The 23,454-nt window shown below is 36.9% G+C and overlaps 1 protein-coding gene across 1 annotated transcript in view; it reads left to right on the top strand.

Annotated features, from left to right (window-relative positions):
* Window positions 1-23,454, top strand: part of SYT1 (synaptotagmin 1) — a 624,258-nt gene that overhangs the window by 434,970 nt on the left and 165,834 nt on the right. Inside the window, exon 5 of the mRNA XM_070370974.1 lies at window positions 19,759-19,943. Coding sequence (XP_070227075.1) covers window positions 19,759-19,943 — 185 coding nt within the window. The remainder of the gene's footprint in view (window positions 1-19,758; window positions 19,944-23,454) is intronic.

Below are 23,454 nucleotides of genomic sequence, written 5' to 3'. Positions count from 1 at the left end.
TGTATAGAAAAGGGAACTATACTCAGTATTTTGTAATAACTTACAAGGGAAAAGACTTTGAAAAGGAATATATTTATGTATAACTGAATTACTGTGCTGTATACCTGAAATTAACATGACATTGTACAATCAACTAATACTTCAATAAAAAATAAAATTTAGCTTAAAAAATCATATTTATGGAATCAAAATGTAAGCATTTTAAAATCAGTCTTGATACCCATAAAGTGACAGCAACTCTACAAGGTTCATAAAATGAACGGTAAGAGAAAATTCTGCTTTGTTCTGGTAGTTCCATTTTTCTACACTAAAACTGCATCTCATGCCTAGGATGGTGCTAAGCCATGAGCACCTCACCTTTCCCAGGTTTTAATTCTCTCATGTGGCTGAGATCCTTCTTGTAAATCCTAAATCCCATTTTATTTTCCTCTACTCCATACTTCTCAATGATCAAATATTCAAAAGCTTAAATTAAGGACTCTTCATATGTAAATGCTGGATCATTTTCCTAAGGGAAAAATGTAATATTCTGTTTTTATAGAAATATCTTATTTTTCCCCATAGACCTAGGTCTCAAGCCATCCTGTTAAAGGGAAAGAGAAGTAATTTTATTATATTACAATATCTGACCATATTATGAGGTCAAAGCATAGAGTCTCACTTTGACGATCATCTAGTAATTCCCTCTAGCTGGAGAAACTCTGCTTACTGAAATCATCTTGAACCACTCAGCATGGCCCAGGGGTCACCCCACTGTTAGGGCCTGAGCCTCCGTGGGCAGTCCCTCACATCCCCTCTCCTGCCTGCCCCTGTTTGAGGCGCCAAAAGCCTTGGTGCTCAGTAGTCTTCTAGTAATATGCAGTTTTCCCTGGGAGAGGGAGGGAGTGAGAGTAGCGGTTAATAGATTCAATAGATGGGGTTATAGAGAATGGATAAAACAAGATCCTACTGTATAGAATAGGAAACAATATATTCAATATCCTATGATAAATCATAAATGGAAAATATGAAAAATATATATGTGTATGTATGTAACTGAATCACTTTGCTGTACAGCAGAAATTAGCAACATTGCAAACCAACTACAGTTCAAGATTTTTTTTTTAATATGCAGGTTTCTCAAACAGGAATTAATATACTTTAAGACCACACGCTTAAAACCCAGCGAGACAGTATAAGTGATGTCCAGGCATCATTTCTTGACAGCCTTCGTTGCCTCTAAGATTTCATGATCTGTATCAGATCTACTTTTTTTTTTTTTTTTGATTCAGTTAGGTTTTTATTTATTTATTTATTTTAATTTTATTTTATTTTTAAACTTTACAATATTGTATTAGTTTTGCCAAATATCTAAATGAATCCGCCACAGGTACACCCGCGTTCCCCATCCTGAACCCTCCTCCATCCTCCCTCCCCTACCCTCCCTCTGGGTCGTCCCAGTGCACCAGCCCCAAGCATCCAGTACCGTGCATCGAACCTGGACTGGCGACTCGTTTCATACATGATATTATACATGTTTCAATGCTATTCTCCCAAATCTCTCCACCCTCTCCCTCCCCCACAGAGTCCATAAGATCTACTGTTTTTAAAATTTTCAGTCTATATTGATACTTAAAGCTAAGAGATTTCTACTTCTCTGACCCCAATATGTTCAATCTCCTCTGTTACATTCTGTTTATTTTTGTTCATTCTCCCTTCATGGAAAACAGAAAACAGGTCCTTAATTCCCTCATAAGTCCCACTGACTAAAAAGATTTAAATGTCTTCTTTATTTGATGCTGGGTTAACTCCAAATTATCTATATTCCTTCCAACTTGTAGCAATTACATTGGGCCAATTTTCTTTTCTTTTAATTTTTAAGAGGCAAAGAGAACTAGATCTTTAGAGGGAGCACAGCAGGTTTCATATAGTTTTATTACTTGGGTCTAATCATTTTAAACATGTTACCAAGAAATACTTTCCGCATGAAAAGTATTACAGTTTTTGAACAAAATTTGATACATATTTCTTTTCCTATAAAATGGGAAAGAGAATTAGCATTTACTAAACTTCATTTGTGTGCCAAGTGTCAGATGGTGATATCTCATGGAATTTTCTCGATTCTTACTGTGGTGTTATTAGTCCCACTTCTCACATAGAGAAATAGGAGGCTCAAAGAAGAAAAAGACTAGCAGTACTTAAAACACAGTATTCTCTGACTGTACACCTCAACTACCTTTTAGTATACCATTATGAGTTGAAGTAATATATAGCATTATAATTGATATTCCATGATTCTACTGTTTCAGTTATTCCATTTCACATTTATTAAAATTCACACAAAAACATTTGTCTTAATGAAAAATCAAATTGTATTGACATATAAGCAGCCAAAATAACTGCTCTATGAGGAAAATTAATCCAAATCTATTCGCATTTAGAAAGGTAAAACTCTTGGGTGTTGCTTTAGAATAGCAATCAAATAATCATTATGTTTCAGCCATGTCAGAAACTTATTTTCCATTATGGTATATTAATTGTGATTCTGATTAGTTGTGTTGACAAGACTTTTTCTCCTTATGCTTGGCATTTTTTCCAAGAAACCTATTTTGTTTTATACCATAGTTGGACTTTTGCCTAGAGAACCACAAAATCACTCAAAATGAACACCATCTCATCTTCCTGAAGGAAAACACTTCTGTCTGACGCCAGCCTCATGGCTCTCCCCTAATATTTTCTCAGCCGTAGGTGTTAACATCTGCTGTTGTAAAATCTTTGGTTTTGGTTGGGGTAGACTGGGGTGAGGACCAGAGCCAAGATCACTTTTTACATTAAACATTATGTAATCATGCCACATGTCCAATTACAAAGATGACTGAAACTTTACAAAACAATCTGCTTCTTTAAGCTCATCTTAATTATTTTCACATTTGTATTTTTGCAATTTACCTAAGATTCTCACCCAAACAACCCTTAAGTAAAGCAACTGACACCCTTCTCACAATTGAGGAGCCAGGAGGTGAAAATGCTTTTGATGCCTCCTCCTTTGCACTGTTGAAGCCGAGATGGCTCTTCAGCTCTTCTGGAAATGCACGCAACTCTTAGACCACTTACAAGCTCCCCACCACCCCCTATCCCGTTTCACTATTTAGATGGCTGCTCAGAGACAATCAGAAAAAGTGCCAAAGAACATATCACCTCAAAATAGCTTCCCCAAACTCTGTACTGTATTCTTCCCTCTCTTGACGCCTCCACATTATCCTATATGCACAAGAGGAGGCAGCGTGAATGGAAAAAAGAAAACCAAGGCACAAGGCAGAATCATGTGCTTTAAGAAGGAGCAAGGGTGACGTTAGGGTCCCTGGATGCAAAGTGGGGCTGACCCGAGTTATCACACACAGGGTCACTTGCTGCCCCTTGTGCAATGTCCATAAAATGCATTCCTGGTTTTGTTCTAGTTGTCTCAATGCATGATAGAACCTCTAAGACCACTGATTAAAGAAATGACTTAGTGCAATCAATTGCCACTTTTAAGTCAGTGAGCTATCCTTCTGAGATTAGTGGGATGCTTTTTCAAAAGGAGATAACACTCTCCATTCTTTTTTTTTTTCCCCCCTCAAGATACTTCTTATGATGATCTGTTTTGTGTTCAGTGCTATATTTTCTTCCTTTCTGTCCATCAATATTTAATTTAAACATCTTTTTTCAGAGATAATAGTTTGACCTTTAGTCAAAAAGATTTACCCACATCAGTTCACAGATTTCTCCAATTTTTATAATTTCATTTGAAATCATTAAGATGAATTTCAAATATAAAATTTATATTGCTTGAAAGGCATTTGCCTCAATATGTTAAGTAATGGATCTACTATCCTTTTCCAAAGAATCTTAGAAGGCCACTGTCTAGTAAGATAATTCTATTTCTTCCAGGCAGTATCTGGACTTAGTGACCCTCCAAGGGTACATGTTAACATTGCAATATTTGCACAGCAACCAGGATCTTGACTTTGATGGTTGCTGCTGCTGCTAAGTTACTTCAGTCGTGTCCGACTCTGTGCAACCCCATAGACAGAAGCCCACCAGGCTCCCCCGTCCCTGGGATTCTCCAGGCAAGAACACTGGAGTGGGTTGCCATTTCCTTCTCCAATACATGAAAATGAAAAGTGAAAGTGAAGTCACTCAGTCGTGTCTGACTCTGTGCAACCCCATAGATGGCAGCCCACCAGGCTCCTCTGTCCATGGGATTTTCCAGGCAAGAGTACTGGAGTGGGGTGCCATTGCCTTCTCCGGACTTTGATGGTTACAACATAAGCAAAACACTGTGGGGGGTGGGGAACACAGCCATCCCTTCCATTAAGTTCCATAGCCTTCAATCTTCAAAGAAAGTCCTCTAGCTATTTCACTATTTTACTAAATCATAATGTCAGCTAATTTTCAATTCTAGTCAAAATCATCAAAAGAAAACTATAGGCTCCTAACTTTATTTTCTTGAAAATAATGAGCAAAGCCAGAAGAAAATAAAGGTTTTCTATAAATGAATATGACATTGGAATGATTTAAATAGTAAATGACCAAAAATTATGATCCTAGGTAAGTTTAAATCCTAACATTGTTGATTGATTTGAAATAAGAATCATCAACAATTGGATTAGTACAAACAGCTCAATGTTCAAAAGACTGAGCTTGAGACTGGGTCATGGTTTTTTCCCAGAATCTTAGGACAGTCATATTATTTTGGGTACTTCAGATTTACCATCTATGAATGAAGATAATATTGCCTAAATGAAATAATAAACCCAACTGTTTTATAAATTATTCAGTGGAAACAAATGGTGTAAGATCAAAGTTTGTTCTTAATAGAAATTGATCATTATAATTTAAATGTGTATGTAAGTAATTACTGAACGTAATGCTGAATTCAAGATAGCTTTTCAATCACTTACAATACTTGGCTAATTTTTAAGGAGAAAGAAAAACAGCATTCAAGAGCATGTTGAACTATAGAATGGGGAGCGACTTCAAGCAAAATCTACCATTCTGCCAGTAGAAAGAGTAAAAAATCCTTCCACTGATTTCTTTACTGCTATATTAAAACATTTACCTCAGGAAGTGTTGGCTGGATTGACAAATTATTGAAAATGCAAAGTAGTACATGTTTATTTCCATTAATACAAATTTAATATTATCCTAATGCTGCTTGCAATATTTGAATAGCATAACCATTTGTTGGCTGCTGCAGTTCTGAGGGACTATTATTTATTCTCCCCCAAAGTATGATTTATGCATTCTATTATTTACCCATGAATAGCTTGATCACTACCAAAATGCTTTGCCTTTCAGTTTTTTTGACAGCAATCTTGATTTTAGAATGTTACCCTGACATTCTAATATAGTGTTAAGACAGAAAACATTGAGTATACTGGGAGTTGTATAATGCATACAAAATTACTTGTTTTTCATCTTTTATCTAACCTAAATTTTAGAACTTGTTTTCTCAGCCAAGTTTTAAGCATTTAAGTTGTGAAATTTAATAGGAATTGCTGGCAAATAATACTGACATTTAAACTTTCCTTCATATTATTTCCCATTCTAAGTACTCTGTATGTCATAAATGTACATATCACAAATCAGAGTTTATATAATTATTTCCTTGCTTCACCCAGCTCCCTTGTTACAGATAGTGAAACAAGTTCAGGAAGTCTAAATAACTTGATGAAATTGATTTGGTAATTTAAGTGGCACGATCTATGTTATATCTGATGTTGCCCAGTTATTATAATTATTATCAGTATCTTTTGACACATGATTTTATTGATTTGGTATAAACAATTAAAAATGATTTCAGTCAAAAGAATCCAGACAGTAACATATAAGTATGTTCACAAAACTAAACTCTTCTTAGCAGTTTAGTGAATATTTGCTCATTTCTATATAGAATGACAGAATATATAAGAGCATGAAAATTAAACCCCAATGACTTAAGTATTATCCCACTCTAAAAGAAATCACATTATAGAAACCATAGTTCAAATCCTCAGTGTTCTGATCTATAAAATGGAGATCTACTTATGGTATCTACTTTAGCTACTCTACAATTTGGCTTTTAGGGTCAAATCAGTTGAGGTAATGTGAAAGTGTCACAAAACGCAAGAACTTTATAAATGAGAGGTTGAATGAGGAGATACTGCAGAGACTTGATATAAGAAAAGGAAAACCATATCAGCATCACTAGTACAATTTTAAGAGAAACTTTGAAGGGGATATACAACATAAAAACTATTTAGAAAAAATAATTGACAGGAAAAAATGAGCCAGTTTGCTGCTTTTTCCATAGTCTGCCTAGAATTAAAAAAATAAAGGATGCTTGCACAGATTTTCTAAATAATCTAGAAAAGTTGATACGTCTTTGAAGTCTTAACAGGATTTAATCTGTAATTTTTTTTAAAGTGTGTGTTTTACACATATATATGGAATTCAGAAAGATGGTGACGATAACCCTGTATGTGAGACAGCAAAAGAGACACAGATGTATAGAACAGTCTTTTGGACTCTGTGGGAAAGGGTGAGGGCGGGATGATATGGGAGAATGGCATTGTAACATGTATATTATCATATGTGAAACGAATCACCAGTCCAGGTTCAATGCATGATACAGGGTGCTCGGGGCTGGTGCACTGGGACGACCCAGAGGGATGGGATGGGGAGGGCGATGGGAGGGGGGTTCAGGATGGGGAACACGTGTACACCCATGGCGGATTCATGTCAATGTATGGCAAAAACCACCACAATATTGTAAAGTAAAAAAATAATAATAAATAAAACTGAAAAAAATAAATAAATAAAGAGTGTGTTTTAGTTTCAACAAGGTGTCCCAGGAGCCAGGCCCTCACTATGTGTAAAAAGTATTTGAAGAAGGTTGTCTCCACCTCTGATTATACTTTCATTTATTCAGTAAGCATTTCTTAAGACTTACCATGTACCCAGACCAACTGATACTTCATAGAAGATAATAGTATCCCTCTTCATATAGCATCTTCATGTTGAAGAGACAAATAACAAAGATACTAGAAACCGTGGATCAAGATGTGATAATGCAAGTCAGAAGGCATAAACGAATGTGGATGAGAGACAATGTAAATGCCCCTGCGTGGTATTACTCAGGGGGTGGACATTTGGAGGAAGTCTAATGGTCGTCATTCAGAGGAAGAAATGACTGAGTTTAGCTGAGTTTAATGAGGAGCGTAAAGGGGATTCTACGTTCTTAGTGGAGATTTGCCAGAAACTACAAAAACCAACATCTGTGCAGGACTTTGACAACTGCTCACTGTTGCAGTGCTTCAAAGCATGAGCTCTGCACAGAAGAAAAATCATAATTAAAAGGAAAAAACAGATATATAAAAAGTCACCATATACACAACTGACCAGCATAGGGGAAACCCTGTCAAAAGCCAGAAACAGGAAATCAAGGGTCATGGGAGCTGTAACTAAAAGTGGAAGTTCACATCCGAGAACCAGGAAACAAAAAGATAATGCTACAAATTGAGAATTGGACAGATCAAACTGCCATGGGGAGAAATAGATTGAGTCAAACAGAGAAAACAACAGTTGGAGAGGAAAATTAATAAGTGCAGTCTGCAGCAGCAGCAGTCCGTTGGATCATCAAGGAAAAAATGTCCTGTGGAGAGCTAGACAAGCAAGCAGCTTTGTTTTCACTGTTGTCTACCTGTCACTTTGTATAGTAACGGAATTAATGAACCTGACTCTTTGCTTTCATGACTGGAAAGACTCGAAAGTCCTGCCCTTCTTCGCTCATGCGTGGCAACCACACAGTTCTCCTGTCAGTACAATCAAATCTCTCCAAGTTACAGGGCATTCTAAAAATGCAGTGTTTGCTCCTAGAATACTAAACAGGAAGTATGGGGGAGGAGGGGATCCTTCCAAACAGCAGATAATAAAGGCAACGGTCCTTTTGTTTGTTTCTTCTGTTATAAAAGAGCATAGGGAAGCAGGGAACATATCTGCCCATTCAGCTGACATTATTTTATCATAATTGTATTTCATCCTAATAATATTAAATTGCTGAGTAAAGAAACAAATAGACTCTCAACTATTGAATTATCCCAAAGTTAACAACAGGTGCCATGTTCAATTCTTGGAATAGTCTTTTTTCTTGGCCATCTTTGCCAACGACAGAAAACAGATTAAATACATGGTTGACCTAATTCAAAGCATCAAAATAAAATCAAATATTAATTGGACTGAAATCCAAGAGAGGCTTATTTTGAAGCCCTTACGTATCAAGGTCAAGAAGAAAGTCAGCTTCTACCAGGGAAGAACAATCTGAGACATAATTCTTTATTAGTTTTGAACTTAGAAATCAAAACTCAAGAAAGACATGCTGCAAATGTTACAAGATAAATGGATTTCCCTTTAACCAGGAAACTGTGTTGTCCACAGCATGATTGAAAAATGTTACGAACTTCCAAGGGCTTCAGCACTGATTAGCCCGTGAATTGCTTTCACATCTGCCAACTTACCTGGCAACCCTCCATGTTTACCAACACACTTCTCCCTGGACCCAGCAGACAGCAAGCTCCTGAGCTGATTCTGGAGCCTTATCTAAATCCCCTGAAAGTTGTGCAGGGCCCTTATCTCTGCCTAAAGACTCAACATCATTTTCCATGTCACATTTCAGACTGTCCAATATCATGAAGATATGGATGACTTGGCCTTATCATTGATAGCTGACAATTATTGCAGACATTTTATAAAATTAGTTATTTGATTAATATCTGTGCAGATAAAATGGCCTTGAGTCAACTAACTTTGGGTAATGACTGAGCCTTGCTAAAGCAAGAAATATCCATGACCTTAATCAGTTGTCAGCAGGGACTGAATTTGTTCAGCAGCACAGTGCATTTTAAATCAACGAATAGAGGTTCTGGTTAAAAAAAGAAAAAATCAGCAATGTGTAGGTTGTGATTTCCTGTCTATCAAAGCAATGTATTTTACTGAAGTCTTATTTTGTGTTAAGTTTTTTAAGCATATGTGAACAAAGAAACTGATTTCCTATTTTATTAAGTTTTAAAGTTTTTAAAAGCAATTTTAAGCTAGTGCTCATTAGACAAGTAGAATAAGATTGCTGTGACCATATAAAATTAGAATCTAACAAAAGGCACCATTTAATTTGGCATTTAACATGCTGATATTGTTCACAATTGCTTCACTTCTATTAATCAAATCTGCCCAACTGGACTGTAAGTTGATTAAGTAAATTCTTTCAAACTTCTTCACTGTTCCTCCAATGTGTTGAGAATTACTGCATTGAATAGACATTCAAGTGGATGAATGAATGATTGAGCCTCTCTCTGACGTTATTTTTCACACAATGCTGCTGATGCTAAGTTGCTTCAGTCGTGCCCGACTCTGTGCGACCCCATAGACGGTAGCCCACCAGGCTCCCCCCTCCCTGGGATTCTCCAGGCAAGAGTACTGGAGTGGGGTGCCATTGCCTTCTCCGTTTCACACAATACATCCCCCTCAAAAAGCCACCGTTAGTTGACTCCTGGCTTCCCTGGTGGCTCAGATGGTAAAGAATCCACCTGCAAAGTGGGAGACCTAGGTTTGATCCCTGGGTTGGGAAGATCCCCCTGAGGAAGACATGGCAACCCACTCCTGTACTCTTGCCTGGAGAATCCCCATGGACAGAGGAGCCTGGCGGGCTACAGTCCATGGGGTCACAAAGAGTCGGTCTCAACTGAGACTTATCACAGCACAGCTGACTCCAGTCAATGACTTGGATCATTTTTACAGCACATTTATACAGACACATTTCCCAGTTTGGTTTTTGTCAGGGGTTCATACTGAAAAGCTAAACAGAACTGTGTTAGAGGAAATGTGAAATGTGTTCTAACAAAGGCAATTCTGAAGGTTATTTGTGTTTACTTCAAGGAAATGTCTTTCCATTTACTATGATTTTTAAAAATCTAAACATAGATTTATATCTGTGTCTTATTGAGAGTTTTGTTTATCAAGATAGTCACTGGGTAAAAAGTTTGATTAAAAGGAGTCTAAAGCTCAAAGGAAAGGAAGGAGAAAAGAACAAAGAGAAGGAGGGAGTCAAATAGGAAGGGAGGGAGTCAGGAAGGGAAAGAGGGAAGGAAAAAACTGAAATTCCCCAAATGCTATTTTCACTGTGTAACATGGAAGGCTTCTGAGCTCACCTCAAGACTCACCTCCCAGATGAAGCCATCCTTGAACTCTAGGACTTTTATCTTACTCTTCTCTAACCTGCCACCTACAGAGCCCATCTAATGCAGTGAATTCCTGTGTTTAACTTGTATTGCCTCCTGTCTCGGACAGTTTTTTCCTGGGAGTTAGTTTTCATAAGCTCTTGGAGAAAGGGGCCCATCTTCTCTGTGTTTTGTTTCTGCCACCACTTCCAGCATTGTATAAGCACACCGCAGGTTGCCAAGAAGAAATAAGTGAAATGTTGTGCTCAGTCGTGTCCAACACTTTGTGACCCCATGGACTGTAGCCCACCAGGCTCCTCTGTGCATAGATTTCCCAGCCAAGACTACTGGAACAGGTTGCCATTCCCTTAGCCCACATCTACACTGGTCAGTCAGTTCAGTCGCTCAGTCATGTCTGACTCTTTGTGACCCCATGGACTGCAGCACGCCAGGCTTCCCTGTCCATCACCAACTCCCAGAGCTTACTTAAAATCATGTCCATCAAGTCGGTGATGCCATCCAACCATCTCATCTTCTGTTGTCCCCTTCTCTTCCTGCCTTCAATCTTTCCCGGCATCAGGGTCTTTTCCAATGAATCAGTTCTTCCCAACAGGTGGCCAAAGTATTGTATGCATACATTGGTAAGCAGCTGGTAGGCATATATTGATATGCAGATTTGGTAGGCAGATTAGTACGCCTACATTGGTAGGAAGATTCTTTTTTACCACTAGCACCAGAAATAAAAGGTTAGATGACCAAATAAAGAATACATTCTCCCTAACTCACTAATCTTGAGTTTTATTCTGATGCTCTAGAATAGGAGTTTTTAATTCAGAATCCAGTGGTCTTGTTGATCTAGGGAACTGTGATTTCCACAAGAGTACCACACTTCCCCAGTTGTGTGGAAATTTTAAAACATATATATACATACTTCCCCATCAAGAATTCAAAGCTTTAGTCATATGCTAAAAGGAGAATACAACTCAAAGGGGGCTTACAACCACCATTCTAAAGAGTGAAGAAAAATAAGCTTAATACCCAGAAGCCAAAGATGGATGATCTTTGAAGCCATTTCAGGCTATAATGAGAAATTCTTCATTCTGATCTTTGAGTGGTGGGTTTAATCTTAAGTCGTATTCTGAATCACCTCATACACTATTTCAAATTTTGCATTTAACATTCTGTCTCCAGAGGTGGTTAATGAGTATATTAATTCACATATTTTCAGAACTTTTTGCCATTTGCATTCTTTAATTTAGGAAAATCTTTAAAATGCAAGGCTTTTTTGCCAAGTTTTGAAAAATTATCCTTTTATGTTTTTACTAATTACTTATAGTCTAAAAGCGAAGCTTGAAAAATATAGGTTATTTTTCTTGCTGATTAGGAGCAGAGTTATTATTTTTCTATGATATTCTGCGTCTTACATCAATATATTATGATATAGAAAGATGGCTTGTATGGGGTAAACCTAGAAGTTGGCAAATTCTTCAATAAATGTTAAAATTAGGTTTTATATAAATGATTCATAAAATGAATTACACAGACCTTAGGGCAGTGGGGAGGCACTCATATGACAAATAGAGATATATGAAAGGTAAAAAATTCTTTAAAATATTGCTGAATTTTTACAGTGGCCATAGCAATGATATCACCTGTGTATCTTGAGGCTCTTGGCTCAAATACCAAGGACTGATGTAAATATATAAGCTTACATTTCCCAGAGAGGAAAATACTGTCCATCTTGTAAAAGAGATAAGTTTTTAAGGTTGTTTCTTAATACAATTAATGGAAATGGAATGGAGAACAAATGCAGAACAGCCCTAGAAAGTGAAATCAAGGCAGAAAGACAAAACCAGTTAAGTTTTGCCCTTGATTAAAACTTGAACCCAATGAGCCAACCCACCAAAAGTTTGCCAGCCTAGGCGATTGCAGTAGCTAACTAGAAATAAAGGAGAGAATCAGAGCCTAGGGCATGGAATTGAGTAGCTGACCTACAGCAAAAAATGTGGGGGTATGGTGGGCCTCAGGAACTGTCCAGTTCCCTCCTGCTTGAGGTCAAGAATATAGAATGTAGTGACCACTTTTTCTAGTTCAAAATGGGGGAAATAATGTATGTAAATATTTATATGCTGTAGAGGATTTGTTTCTTTTTTTTTTTTTTTGCTTTTGTTTGTTTTTATAACAGATGGAACAAAAGGCAATAAAATTTGAGATTAAAACCTTGGTCTTACATGGAATTATATTCAATATCATGTAATAACCTGTAATGAAAAAGAATTGAAAAAGATATATATATATATACATATAAACATACACACACACACACACATATATATGAATCACTTTGCTGTATACCTGAAACTGACATGATATTGTAACCCAATTATACTTCAATACAGAAAAACTTTAAGAAAAAGAAGGAGCATAGGGATGTGGGTTTCATTTACTGAACACCCTTAAGCAGAAAGTACTGAGTCAGGTATTTTAGAGAAGGCAAAAAAATAAATCTCTTTGGCGGTGAGAGCTCAGAATTTAGGAGAGCTTGAGCAGGCCACCTCTCAGCCATAAGGACCTTCCATGTAAATTAGAAAAACCCCTTTTCACCAACTGCTCATACCGTAAGTCTGAGGCACAATGCACGTCTGAGGAGCAGATCTGGGAGCGTAAAGTTGACACACACGGTTGCTATCAGTCATGCTAAAATTTTCTCTTTTATAAATGTACTCTGTGCAATACCCTTTTTCATCTTTGATTTTACCATATATTAAGGAAAAGAATATTTCTTGTTCTATTGAAGAAAAGGATATTTGGAGTGTCTACTCTTTTAAAGTATATGTCAGGTTCCCTTAAGTAATAATTTAAGAAATTTATTTAGGGCCAAAACTCTCTGGGGTGGGAGGAATGAGACTTTTCAATTTGAGTGTTACATTTTTATTATAGAAAGAATATTTACTAGTTGAGTTCATCCATAAACGTACCCCTGGAGTTCTAAATCTGTCCACAGGAGTGTGTTAAGCCATGCAGTTTCCATCTGAAAATGTACTATATTATGTACTGAGGACTGAACTTAGCAACTTTTAACAACTGGGAAGCCAAAAGTAAGCTTCATGATTACAGAAACCATGTTTACCACTGTATTCCAGACCTGAGAAAAAAGTCTGACACACAGTAGATCCTCAGTAAGTAATTGTTTGATTAAATAATTACTTTTTGAAACTGCTAACTTCTCATAAAATAACAGCCTCTCTTGATAAGGGAAAATAGTTGTTTGGGGTTTTTTCTCCACCAGAAGACTTGCTAATGAAAATTTATTTCTAATTGGTTCCAAATCATTTTTATTAAGTTTGAATTAAATATCACTGCTTTGTGTCATGAATAATCTACAAAGAGCTAAGCTTTAAGTCAGCAAGAAGTTAATTTCACGTGTAGGAAGGAGTTTTTTAAATATCTTTTATACATTTTTACAGGTTTGTCTTTTTATCCTTGCATCATTTATGTTTTTTATGCCAGTCTAACAGACCACCCAGTGTATACCACATGGTCCCTATTTCCCACTAGGTGAGAGAGGGGAATTTTAGCAAATATATGCAATATTTGTATTTTAAAATCTGTCAACATTCAGTGAGGCTTGTATTGAGCCTTGGGGAAACAGGTAGTATTTAAATGACTAAAGAGGGAAAGAACAGCCATTTTGAAAAAGAATGAATCTGCTTTAGAAAAACATGGGGGTAAAATTGAGCAAAGCCCAATAAATTGTCCAGTCTGATGAGACTACAGGTGGGTATAGGAGAGCAGAGAGAATGAAAGATGGACAGATGGGCTGGGCCAAATCACAGAGGACTATAAAAGCTATGCACAAAATAACTGAAAATTATGTATTCGAAAGTTTTGTTCACAAACAAGGTCCTACTATAGCACAGGGAACTATATTCAACACCCTTTGATAAACCATAATGAAACAGAATATGAAGAATAGATATCACATGTATGTACAACTGAGTCACTGCTGTACAGCAGAAACTAATACAACACTGTAAATCAACTATACTTCAATAAGAAATGTAAAAAGAAAGCTTTGTTTGATAACAATGAACAGATAAAATGGAGAGAAGCGATAACTGAAGGGAAGGGAGATCAGATGGGAGGTAATGTCAGGCCTCCCAAGTCAAAATATATGTAAAAAAATAGAATAAAATGCATCCAAATAGAAATGACAAGACTCTCCAATCAGCTGCATATGGAAGTTAGAATTTCCACATGGTCCCAATATCCAAGAGGCAGGAAATTATAGAAGCACTGACAAAAGCCACATAGTTTTTGAACTGGTTTGAGAAGATAATAAAAGGTTCATAAGGAACATGCTCTAGGCAGTTGGGAGCACAGCTCTGGAATGCAGTAGCAAGCACGTAACTAGCCTAAAGTTCAGGCACGGGAAAGGATGCGTCAGCAACAGTTGATGCTGTAGGACAGGATCCATTTTCTTGCTTTTTCCAGCTTCTAGAGATCATCTGCCTTCCTTGGTTCATGGTCCTTTCCTCCATCTTCAAAATCAACAGCACAGAATCCTCACATATCTCTGATTCTGAAACTCTTGCCTCCCTTTCCCACTTACAAGGAGCATAAGTCCATCCAGATAACCCAGGATAATCTCACTATCTCAAGATCACATTTGAAAAGTCCCTTTTTTTTTTCGGTTGAGTAACGCATACAGAGGTTCCAGGGAACAGAATGTGGGCATTGTTGAAGAGTCATTATTCTGGGTACCACAAAGTCTAAACATCAGAAACAGAATTGACTTTGACTAAATTCTTGTGCATCAGTTTACCTTCAGATTAAATGATATGTGAGATTAATTCATTAACTAGAAGATGAAAATAACATTTTTAATGGAAAGTTTTTCCATTAGTCTATTATATTCTGCTGAAAGGTCCTTAAGTTAAATGTTAAAATTCATGTTGTAAAATTCCATATAAAGATCCTTCATTTCAGTTCAGTTCAGTCGCTCAGTTGTGTCCAACTCTTTACAACCCCATGAATCACAGCATGCCAGGCCTCCCTGTCCATCACCAACTCCAGGAGTTCACTCAGACTCACGTCCATCGAGTCAGTGATGCCATCCAGCCATCTCATCCTCTGTCGTCCCCTTCTCCTCTTGCCCCCAGTCCCTCCCAGCATCAGAGTCTTTTCCAATGAGTCAACTGTTCACATGAGGTGGCCAAAGTACTGGAGTTTCAGCTTTAGCATCATTCGCTCCAAAGAAATCCCAGGGCTGATCTCCTTCAGAATGGACTGGTTGGATCTCCTTGCAGTCCAAGGGACTCTCAAGAGTCTTCTCCAAAAGATCTAAAGATCCTTAGGTAGCAATAAAAACAAATTGATAGCTTTCTGCCAGTAGCAATATTTTGATGAACCTATTTTTTATTGAAACTAGATTTTATATTAAAGAAATTACTCTTGGCAGCATCTTATGCTGTTATTTATTTTGTCCATTTTTTTCAAAAGTAAAATGTCCTGTGAAGTAGGCTTCACAGCCAGACAAGCATTTTTCCTTTGTACACATTTATAATATGTGCATTTTAAACTAATAATGATGTAAAACATATTTCAATTTCTCCCACTATTACTTTGCTTAGTAATGAACAAAATTTCGGTGAAGATTATATAATATATGTAAAGCTGTAGCACAGCTGCTGGCCCATAATAAGTAGATCTTCAATAAATTTTTGGTGTAATCCAAAATATATTTCAGGAGATTTGGTCACTAATATTGAAACTTATTTTCATAAATACGACAAAGCAATAATACTGTGGACAGTATTTCTGACTAAACTTATCAAATTCTCAAGGTTTAGTTGCTCTACAAAACAGAAAAAGATTAACATGAAAATTCAATTCCAATAACTTCTTTTAATTTAAATTGGTGTTTTATAATTAACTATTCAGCCCAGTTTTCACACAGGTACATAAAATGATAGCATTAAGGCTTTCTCTTTAATTCTATCTAAAGATGCCAATTTAGTGTGAGGAAATTTTTGCTCATTTCATATGTTTAATATAGCATCTTCAAAGTTAAAGTTAAGCTATTCAGAAGATCAGCTGAAAGCAACTCTAGAAGACAGCAGCACTATAAGGCACAGAGGTCAAACCCAAAAGGTTTTCAGTGGTTATAATTCACCTTCAAGTTACTGTATATCAAACTTCTTCCTGTAATCCTGTTCCTCTCTAACTCTTATAAATAATGTTCCTTGGCTTTCACAGGCTGTTTTCTTTTTGTGAGGTTGTCAAATGATCTCTGTCTTGCCTTGGGTAATTTAAGAGGGTTTTATGTAGCTCTCTGAGAGACTATCACACAAGTCCGACTAAGAGGATAATTTACGAGGTTCAAAATGAAGGGTCATTATTAATACTGTCTTGCCTGTAATGAATACATAGGCTCGCTTATTCATGCATGGCAAGGTTTTAACTAGATCAAAAGACTTACAGGCTTTTAAATGAAGTACTGTGAATGATATCATTGGTTACATAAGCTTGCTTTATGTTTTTTTAAAAATATGATTGCTTAATGAGATTAGAGAACTCTAAGAAAATATGTCTTACAACAAACTATGGAAAATTATTAGAGAGATGGGAATACCAGACCACCTGACCTGCCTCTTGAGAAACCTATATGCAGGTCAGAAAGCAACAGTTAGAACTGGACATGGAACAACAGACTGGTTCCAAATAGGAAAAGGAGTACGTCAAGGCTGTATACTGTCACCCTGCTTATTTAACTCATATGCAGCGTTTCATGACAAATGCTGGGCTGGATGAAGCTGGAGTCAAGATTGCCGGGAGAAATATCAACAACCTCAGCTATGCTGATGACACCACCCTTATGGCAGAAAGGGAAGAACTAAAAAGCCTCTTGATGAAAGCAAAAGAGGAGAGTGAAGAAGGTGGCTTAAAACTCAACATTCAGAAAACTAAGATCATGGCATCCCGTCCCATCATTTCATGGCAAATAGATGGGGAAACAATGGAAACAGTGACAGACTTTATTTTGGGGGGCTCCAAAATCACTGCAGATAGTGACTGCAGCCATGAAATTAAAAGACACATTCTTCTTGGAAGAAAAGTTATGACCAACTTAGCATATTAAAAGCAGAGACATTACTTTGCCAATAAAGGTCCATCTAGTCAAAGCTATGGTTTTTCCAGTAGTCATGTACGGATGTGAGAGTTGGACTATAAAGAAAGCTGAGTGCCAAAGAATTGGTGCTTTTGAATTGTGGTGTTGGAGAAGATTCTTGAGGGTTCCTTGGACTGCAAGGAGTCCAACCAGTCCATCCTAAAGGAAATTAGTTCTGAATATTCATTGGAAAGACTGATGCTGAAGCTGAAATTCTAATAGTTTGGCCGCCTGATGTGAAAAGCTGATTCATTGGAAAAGACCCTGATGCTGGGAAAGATTGAAGGTGGGAGGAAAGGGGGACGACCAAGGATGAGATGGTTGGATGGCATCACTGACTCAATGAACATGAGTTTGAGTAAACTCCAGGAGCTGGTGATGGACAGAGAGCCTGGTGTGCTGCAGTCCAGTTGGACACCACTGAGCAACTGAACTGAAGGGCTCATCTCTAACTTGCACACAAATCTTTCTTTGGCTGAAAAGACAATTTCAGCAGTTATGGTTTTAGACATCCATAGTGTATAACATCTAGTCGTCTTTCATAAGCTAGAATAATATGTAGAGTAAGTCTTTTCCACTATGAAGCTAAGTGCAAAAGGAGCCAAGTGAGTGAATTTTCTCAGTTTTGAAGAGAAGTTAATTTTTAAGTGTTTTTACATTATCAGAGTACTCCTGACTTGTGTTCAACAATCATTAATACTAATGATGTTTACGTAACTAGAAGAAAACAGCAGTTTTCCTTACCATTTCAGTACCCAATGTCTTTTTTTTTTTTACAACAGACAAATCTAATTACTACTTCTCCTGATTAATCTCAATGGATAAATAATTACTTTCTAGGCAAACTGAAATCCTCCATGTTTCCATGAGAACTGATTTTTTATAAGCACATATGCAGGGGAAAACAAATGAGAAAATAGAGCTACTTTTAATAGTTGGGCAACTTGTAATAGAAAAAAATGTTTGAGTATCTTTATTTGTATATGCTTTATTAAATAGATCCTGTAAATCTGAAGTCTATGCTCTTATCTAAAAAAATCTCTCTTCCTTCCCTCATTTTCTTACCTAAATCCTGTCAGTTGTCACCCCCTTTTTCATATGTGCATGCTTAATGTTCCCACATGTATTCTGAGCTCTGTCACCCACAATACTTAGCCTCATGCCTTGAATTTTTTAAAAAAATAGCTAATATTCATTGAATTTTTGCTACGTGCTGGATGCCATTCTAAGACAATCCATCTATTAACTCAGCCTTGAAAGGAGATGAAATGGGTACCATTATTATCTTCACATTATAGAGAGGCAAACAGAAATCCATAACAGTTAAACAGTCTGGCCAGGCACACAGCCTGTAAGCAGCCAAGCCTGAATCTAAGCCTGGCTTTATAAGCACTGTCCTGCTTCCAGAGTCCCTGTATGGGTAAATCTCCCCATGATCTACTTTCAGAGCACCAAGTCCTTCTTCCTAACCTTCGCTGCTGTTAGGATTTTGCTTTGCTTTTCTGTTTTTTTTATTATTATTAACGTCTACATCTTCCACTGTGCCCAGAACATGTTACTAGAACCTGCAGTATTTAATAGATAAGTAACAACAGCAGCTAATATTTATTAAGTTTTTGCCATGTGCCAAGCACTACCTCTTATTTTAATCTTCAGAAAGACTATCAGTTGTCTGTTTTATACATGAAACCAAGCATATATACATGTCTATCCCAACCTTCCAGTTCCTTCCACCTCTCCCCTTTCCCCCTTAGCATCCATACATTTGTTCTCGACATCTGTTTCTCTATTTCTGCTTTCCAAAAAAGATCATTTATACCATTTTCTAGATTTCACATATTTGCATTAATATAGAATATTTGCTTTTCTCTTTTACTTCACTCTGTATGACACTCTCCAGCTCCATCCACATGTGTACAAAGGACCCAATTTAATTCCTTTTTATGGTTGAGTACTATTCCATTGTTTATATGTACCAGATCTTAAGAGATGAAGACACTGAGACAGAGAGAGGTTAGGAACTTGCCTAAAGTCACATAACCTAGTAAGCTGGGGAGCCAGGGTTTAAATTCAAAAGCCAAACTCCAGAGATATGCTCCGAAAAAAATGAAGGAATGGATCAATAAAAATCTAGCCTGGAGGAGCAGGGAAAGCTGTAGAGAGGAGATGACATCTGACATGCCTGGAAGAGTGAGGAGGAAAGGATAGATACACTACAGGCAGAGGAAACACGGATAAAGCAACGTACGGCAGCGTGCCTGGAGCTCACTAAATACAAATGGGTGAGTGAGTAGCTTTACAGCAAGTGAATTGAAAGGTCTTGCATACGTAAATGCTTCGTTATTAATAGTCTCTGCACATTTTTTTTTCTTTCAGTGCCACCATGGGCCTTAATTGCCATAGCCATAGTTGCGGTCCTTTTAGTCCTGACCTGCTGCTTTTGTATCTGTAAGAAATGCTTATTCAAAAAGAAAAACAAGAAGAAGGGAAAGGAAAAGGGAGGGAAGAATGCCATTAACATGAAGGATGTGAAAGACTTGGGGAAGACCATGAAAGATCAGGTAACGTATTCACTCCATATTTCTTCTTATATTATTTTATTAAAAATTTAAGAATAGACAGTTTATTATTTCATGCCAAATGAAGACATAAACAATATCCAGACACTTTCCAGTGTGGTAGAAATGTTTTGCAATCCTTTCAGTCATTGCTCAACATCCAAAGTACAATGGAAACAAGTGGCAGTTTTCCAGTCTCCTAAGCATATACAGTTCTACCCTACTGGAAAGTAATTTGTTCTTCTCAGTCTATGGAATTCTCTAGGCAATAATACTAAAGTGGGTAGCCATTCCCTTCTCCAGGGGAATCTTCCTGACCCAGGGATTGAACCTCTATCTCCTGCATTGAAGGCAGATTTTTTACCCCCTGAGCCACCAGGGAAGTGGGTTCAATCCCTGGGTTGGGAAGATCCCAACCCACTCCAGTATTCTTGCCTGGGAAAAATCCCATGATCAGAGGAGCCTGGTGGGCTACAGTCCATGGGGTCGCTAGAGTCAGAGCTAACTTCAGACCTAAACCACCAAACCACCACCACCAGGCATATAAACCGAGAAAGGGCATCCATGACCGTAGGGCCATCTTGATAGGCCCGGCATACTGAAAAGATACCTAAACATTTTTATTACATCTGTTTAACCCATTATAAGTGGGTCTAGATTTTGAGAAACAGAATAAGGAGTATCTGTTCTCTCTCTTGGGCAGGACATCTTTTTAACATTATCACGGTTCATAATCACCATTAAATACTGAGTCTTATAGCTATTTGTCACACATGATGAAAGCTACCATCCCTATGCAGTCATCCAGCTCAGTGATGAGTGCTTTAGGAACAATGAGTTATACAAGAGAAGGAAGAGAATGATGAATTGGATCTAAAGAACAGGGTAGAATTTTAAGGCAAAACTCTTATTCTTCCACTTAAGGAGAGTTAGAGCCATAACGCAGGTTATAAAATCCATCTGCCTGAGTTATCTTCCCAAGGCTAAGGACTGCTCCTTGATACCAGCAGTCCCCAGCCTTTCTGGCACCAGGGGACAGTTTTGTGGAAGACAATTTTTCTATGGATGGGGATGAGGAGGGTTCAGGCAGTACTGTGTGCGATGTGGAGCAGCAGATGAAACTTTACTCAGTAGCCACTCACCTCCTGCTCTGCGGTCTGGTCAGTGGCCGAGGGTTGGGGACCCCTACTTTATACTGTTGTCTATTTTTCCTAGACCAGATGATTTGCTTGAGAATAAAGTCTACTATTAATAGTTATAATAATTAAATGCCCCTTCACTTCTCTTTTGGAATCATATTCATTTTGGAATATTTCTAAAGAACACTTATTTCATATAAAAAGTAAATGTAAAGATTTTTCCAAGATAATACTTTGAGTTACCACTGTTTCCCTTCAAATAAATCAAAATTTCTATTTATTCCCTAATAGCAACATATATAGGTAGTTTTATCAATTCTCCTTATAGTATTACTATTAATTATACTCTTAAATATGTGTATCCCCTTAAGAATAATTTAGTTAAGGAGGGCCTTTATAGTACACTTTCATAGTTCTCCACACAGTCAGGACACTAATCCCTCTCCCCAGCTTGAGTTTTAAACACTTTTCTCAAAGACACAGTAATGTCTCTTGAAAACGATTTCACAAAGGCTCATTTTCGAACTTTTGCTTGGTTTCAGAGCTATAGAACGAACACAATACTTGCATTCCCATTCAGAGAGCTTCAATCTGAGCTCAGTATCAAAGGTTACGTTTTTCTCAAAGTTTCTAACCACAGCCAGAGGAGCCCAGGCACCGATATTCAACCACAGATGTCTAAGGATTTTTCTTTTTGGCTAATTTGTTACATAGAAGCTGGAGTTTTAAATCATGTCTTGCTTATTTCATCATTTTGTGTAACCAGCAGGACTTGATAGATTTCTTTAGACAACGTATTTGGGAGATGAAATGTAGTAAAAATCTAGATGGACATGGATGGTCTGAGTAATTTGTATGTGGATTTCATCTGTATCTATGAAACAAACTGGAAATATAATACTATCATTTTCATATCTTCAATAAAATTCAAATGTGGTTTTCATGTATGCTAGAATTAACAGTTAAAAGTACTAAATAATGTTAAATGATTACTACATCCTTTCTTCCTAGGACAATAAATTTGTATTTTTCTTTGTGGAATTTGTTCTGTAGGATCTAAGACTGTAATTTATAGCATAGTAGCGGTGTTTATTATCCCTGTTATGACATGGATAAATGACCAAGATCTCAAAAACAGTAAATACAGAGAACCGATGGTTAATTTTTCATTGCTCACCAAGTCTTTTGGATGACAGGGGAAGAGAAATGAGTCAAATAAGAAAATACTAGGAAGTCATTGATAGTTTATAGCAGTCTACTATCACAATATAGCATTTAGAATTTCAACAATCCAAAAGGTGTTTTTTAATCATTTTAAGTAGATCATTTTGGGTACTAGGATTTTATAGGTTTTATTTTAACTTATGACCAATAAAATGTACAGAAGAAATTATACTCTGAGCGAGCGAAAATAGGCCCCATTGGTAAACAGTTATATAATAATAGCTTATGCTACTTTTTAAGGAGATAAAAGTAACCAATCGATTTCTATCATTTTTTCAAAAGAAAGGATAAAACATCAGAACAAAATGTACATATTTTAAGATGCTATGTCATGTGGTGATCATCTGATCATCCAAGTTCAAAATAGCATAAACAAGGTTAAATTATTCTTTACTTACATTTTCAAGCAATTTTAGACAAAATACTGACATAAACATGAGGAAAGCAATAGTGATAACCCATGGCTCTTCATATCTAGAAAGTAGACAGGTGTAAGAGGCATTTTAGATATGCTTTCTTAAGATACCTAAGCTCTAGGAGAAATCAGTACATTTTTACCATTTCATTCCAAATAAGAATGCATATAAATTCAAAGCTCAATAATCATGACTATGTCTCTATGATAAGATTTTATAACCAAGGAAGAATTTTTAAATATTCTGCAATGACAACAAAATGGTGATGATAGATAGTATTTTTATACAGCAAAGGATATATATTTAAAGGTTTTTAATGGTTTAAAACTTAAAAGCACTAAAAATACAGAGGGGCAATATCGACTTGCAAAGTCTGAGGTCTGGAGAGGTCATTTCTCCATGGTTTTTACTACTGTGTGTGGATATTTAAATTTTTATTTCTTCCTTCTATGTCCTCCCTATCTGTGTTGTGTCTCATGACTGTTCGGGACTGTCCCTTGCGGTAGGTTTCCTCTCCTATTAGACATCCCTAAGTCAATGCTCAGATACATTTAGTGGCCTGGCAGCTGGGGCTCCACAGCTGAGGGTGTACCATTCTGACACACATCAAAAGGCTGAACTAAATTGATTTTTTTTTCTTAAGATAAAGGGTTCTCATTTTAAACATTACTAACTGATTAAAGAGAACAGTATTAGAAAGCTCAAGTTTTAATCGATGGGCACAGAAAGAAAATT

The sequence above is a fragment of the Bos mutus genome, chromosome 5 (genome assembly GCF_027580195.1).
Source record: "Bos mutus isolate GX-2022 chromosome 5, NWIPB_WYAK_1.1, whole genome shotgun sequence".
In the NCBI taxonomy this organism is placed as follows: Eukaryota; Metazoa; Chordata; class Mammalia; order Artiodactyla; family Bovidae; genus Bos; species Bos mutus.
This window is presented reverse-complemented; position numbering and strand designations above follow the sequence as displayed.